Source organism: Sceloporus undulatus, chromosome 2 (genome assembly GCF_019175285.1).
Source record: "Sceloporus undulatus isolate JIND9_A2432 ecotype Alabama chromosome 2, SceUnd_v1.1, whole genome shotgun sequence".
Lineage (NCBI taxonomy): Eukaryota > Metazoa > Chordata > Lepidosauria > Squamata > Phrynosomatidae > Sceloporus > Sceloporus undulatus.
This window is the reverse complement of record NC_056523.1, coordinates 251,570,140-251,573,710: the sequence shown is the minus strand read 5'-3', so window position 1 is coordinate 251,573,710 and position 3,571 is coordinate 251,570,140. Positions and strand designations below refer to the sequence as shown.

Genomic DNA, 3,571 nt, shown 5'->3' with positions numbered 1-3,571 from the left:
GTCATCCAAATGCCATGCCCCCACCAAGCTTATGCTTACTGCCAGTCTGTACAACCACAATGTCAAACTCTTAAGAATCAGCATTGATATAATCTGCAATGTAGATGCTAAAAGGTTCTTTAAAATTATAGATCTACAATGTTTAAATATAAATTAAATTATCTAAACTCTTTGTTTACCATTGAATTATAATATTTTCTCTAGAAAGGAATACAAAAGCTGATCAAATGCTAGTCATTATCCAGTTCTGACTTTCTCTTTATTCTCTGTAAATACAGATCCTCCTATAGTTTATATGCTAAACCTCTCCAATAGCATATACTAACTAAGCTATGTATAGTCAGCTCAGAATAATAGCAAAAAATATATTCTTCTCCAAAATAATTTGACAACTTCAAAATAAGAGCTGGACTCGTATTTTTGTAAACAACTTTTCATGATACCCAGAAACCAAAAGTAAATTCAAGAGGAACCTCAGTAAAATCAGACAGAAACCATAACTACCTTAAAGGAATCTGAATCCAGGTTGAAATTCCCATTCATTCACATAACTAGTCAAGCCACTAGGAAAATCTTGGCAACTCTGCATCTTGCATGTCAGTTTCATTCCTGACTTACTACTTTTTTCTACATCTGGCCATAATATCCCAATTAGGGAAATACGGTGATGGCAAATCTACAAATCTCAATTTAGAAACACCTTGAAATCATGATTTCAACATCACTTTCTATCTGATTTTCCATGTATAGTTACTGTGAAAACAGGCAAAACGGTTAGAATGTTTAGTATACAGGAAGGCAATACAGACATATATAGCAACATTTCGAACATTAAAATGGTAGAAACAAACACACTGCAGACTATGAAGCATACTTCATTTAGCAATTAAACAGAGATTTGAAAGGAAAAGCAAACATAAATCGCAAATCAATAGTCTGGGTTTTCCATCACAAAGCAGACACAGCATTCTGTAGTAGTCGACTAACAAGCTTTACGAAGGCTGTGTTAAACCTACACTGCTTAATGACTATAAATCTCTTGATCTGACATTTGGCTGGGACAGAATAACTGAACTCTGATACCTTGAAAGAGATTGATCTTTATTAGACTGAAAACAAATATTGGAAATTAACTTCATTCGCAGAGACTTACTTTTGGAATTAAACTGTTAACTGCATAGATTATTAATTTTAAATACCAATTTCCATTCCACCACCTACTCCAACAATTTACTATTGTTAGAACTTAGCATGTAAACAAAAACCAACTGCCCATGCAAACTACTCTTATAATCAGTTACTGACAGCATGAAAGAGGCATAAGTGCCAATTATAATGTTCTCTGGTAGATACAATGTTCCACTAGCCTTATAGGTATTTAAAGCAACAAACTGAATTAGCTTGTCACCCATCTATAGCAAGTGCATTTTTGAGAAAAGGAGACCTACCTATATAACGCTTAAATTATTCACTGATTTTATTAATATGTTTTCTCTAGGAATATCTAGTTCCTCCAGCGCAACTCTATGGTCAATGTTAACCAAAAGTCGCACTGAAGGACCTAGAGATTCCCAGGGAGAACAATCCAGTTAGCATTTATAGTTCCTCCAGTGCAATTCTATGGTCAATGTCTGGCAGATGTTGACCACAGAGTTGTGCTGGAGGACCTAGAGATTCCTAGACAGGTGTTCTCTCAGGTAAAAATATGTTTTTGTTATTTGCAGTTTTCCCATATTCATGGGGGTCCTGCACCCCCAACCCCAGCGAATGTGGAGTGACAAGTGTAAGAGCAATAGTCGAAACCTGAGGGCAGGGAAATGTCTAATTAACAACTTGTAAGGCGCTCTGATAGCCTTTTGGCTGAAGAGCGGTGTGTGTGTGTGTGTGTGTGTGTGTGTGTATATAACCAACCATAATGTAACACATTACTTTTGGCCTAGACATCACAGAATATTCCTTAATCTCCTCCGCTACACATGCAACCTGTTGGAGAGGATTAATAATAAAGGCATTCAATCCAACAGTCTGCTTCCCATGCTTTCTTCAGCATCCAAAAGCAACCTCTGCCAACCTATCTCCATGCTATATATTGCTAATTTTTTTTTTGCAGTTTCCCTAAAGGAATCTGAATCCAGGTTCAAATTCTCATTCATTCTCATAACTAGCCAAGCCACTAGGAAATCTCTGCGCTCTCTATGCATCTTGCACGTCAGTTTCATTGTTGACTTACTACTTTTTCCTACGATTGGCCATAATATCCCAATTAGCAAAATACAGTGAGGGCAAATCCACAAATCTCAATTGATAGAAACACCTGAAACCACAATTTAAACATCACATTCTAGCCGATTTTCCATGCAGAGTTACTGTGCAAACAGGCAAACGTGTCAGAATGTCTAGTATACAGGAGAGCAATACAGAGATATACGGCAACGTTTCCCTTAGATGTAACATTAATTTCCCCCCCAAAATTAAAATGGAAGAGACAAGCACACTGCGGACTATGAAGCACGCTCCATGTAGCAATTCAACAGAGACCTGACATATAAATGGCTACATGCTTTCCTTCCAACAAGTACTCTACCTGCCAAGTTCCTCTCCGACCTCATAGTGATCATCCAGGTTCTCTTGCCTGAAGACAGTCATGATAGCTGCCACTCCTCCGGATTACGCTAAAAATAAATAAGATCCCAAACTGGATAAATCCACTGCCGTTGCTGTTCAGCTCACGGCTGCCTTTCCGTCCGGCTCCTCCAACACCTTAGGCATGGCTGCCAGCCCTAAAGAGAAAAGAGGGAGGGAGAAAAGAAAGGATGGGGGGAGAGGGAGAGGGAGAGCAGGTTAATTTTAAATGCCTCTGTTTGCAGGAGGGGTGTGGTTATGCCACTATGGACACAGACACAGACACACACACAGAGTGCCAAGTGTCCAAACCAGACCTGTCAAAGGATCACCCTTTGGAGGAGAGGAGAAAGAAGGCAGGTTGGCTTGGAGCTTGGAGGGTGGATGTCCACTTGGCCTCGCCTTACGGCCATGAGCCTAGTCTTCCCCTTCCTCAAAAGCTGCAAAATGGAACCACCAGCAGTTCCATTTTGCAGCTTTTGAGGAAGGGGAAGACTAGGCTCATGGCCGTAAGGCGAGGCCGAGGGAGCCCCCCAGCTGCCCTCTTGCCCCTCTCCTGCAAAGGGAGGAGCACCGCCTTCTCCTTGGGCCACTGCCTCCCTCCTCAGCCCCCTCACCTCCTTCCCCAGCAGCAGCAGCAGCAGCAGCCACCATCTTTCAGCCCCTCGGAGGCCACATTCCTCCGCCACTCTCCCTTTCCCTTTCTCTCTCTCTCTCTCTCTCCTCCTCCCCCTCTGTTACCCGGTCAACTACTACGCCGTGCAACCAGGAGGAGCTGCTCCTGCTCTTCCAAGGCCCGGCCCCCGGAGCAAGAGCAGCAAGGAAGCTTGCAGCCCTGAGGGCAGCGAGTCTGGAAGGAAGGAAGGAGCCCCTTCTCTCTCCACACAGACACCCCCCCCCCCTTTGCCCTTGGCTGAGGGAGGAAGGGGCAAGAGGGCGGGAAAGGGGG

At 42.6% G+C, this 3,571-nt stretch overlaps 1 protein-coding gene across 1 annotated transcript in view; it reads right to left on the bottom strand.

The window, feature by feature from the left end:
* The window catches only part of DAPK1 (death associated protein kinase 1), a 643,597-nt gene extending 640,080 nt beyond the window's left edge, over positions 1–3,517 (bottom strand). The window contains exons 1-2 of the mRNA XM_042447762.1: positions 3,240–3,517; positions 2,585–2,780 (exon numbers count right to left, since the gene is read on the bottom strand). Coding sequence (XP_042303696.1) covers positions 2,585–2,646 — 62 coding nt within the window. The 5' untranslated portion in view covers positions 2,647–2,780; positions 3,240–3,517. The remainder of the gene's footprint in view (positions 1–2,584; positions 2,781–3,239) is intronic.
* Between the last annotated feature and the right edge of the window lie 54 nt (positions 3,518–3,571).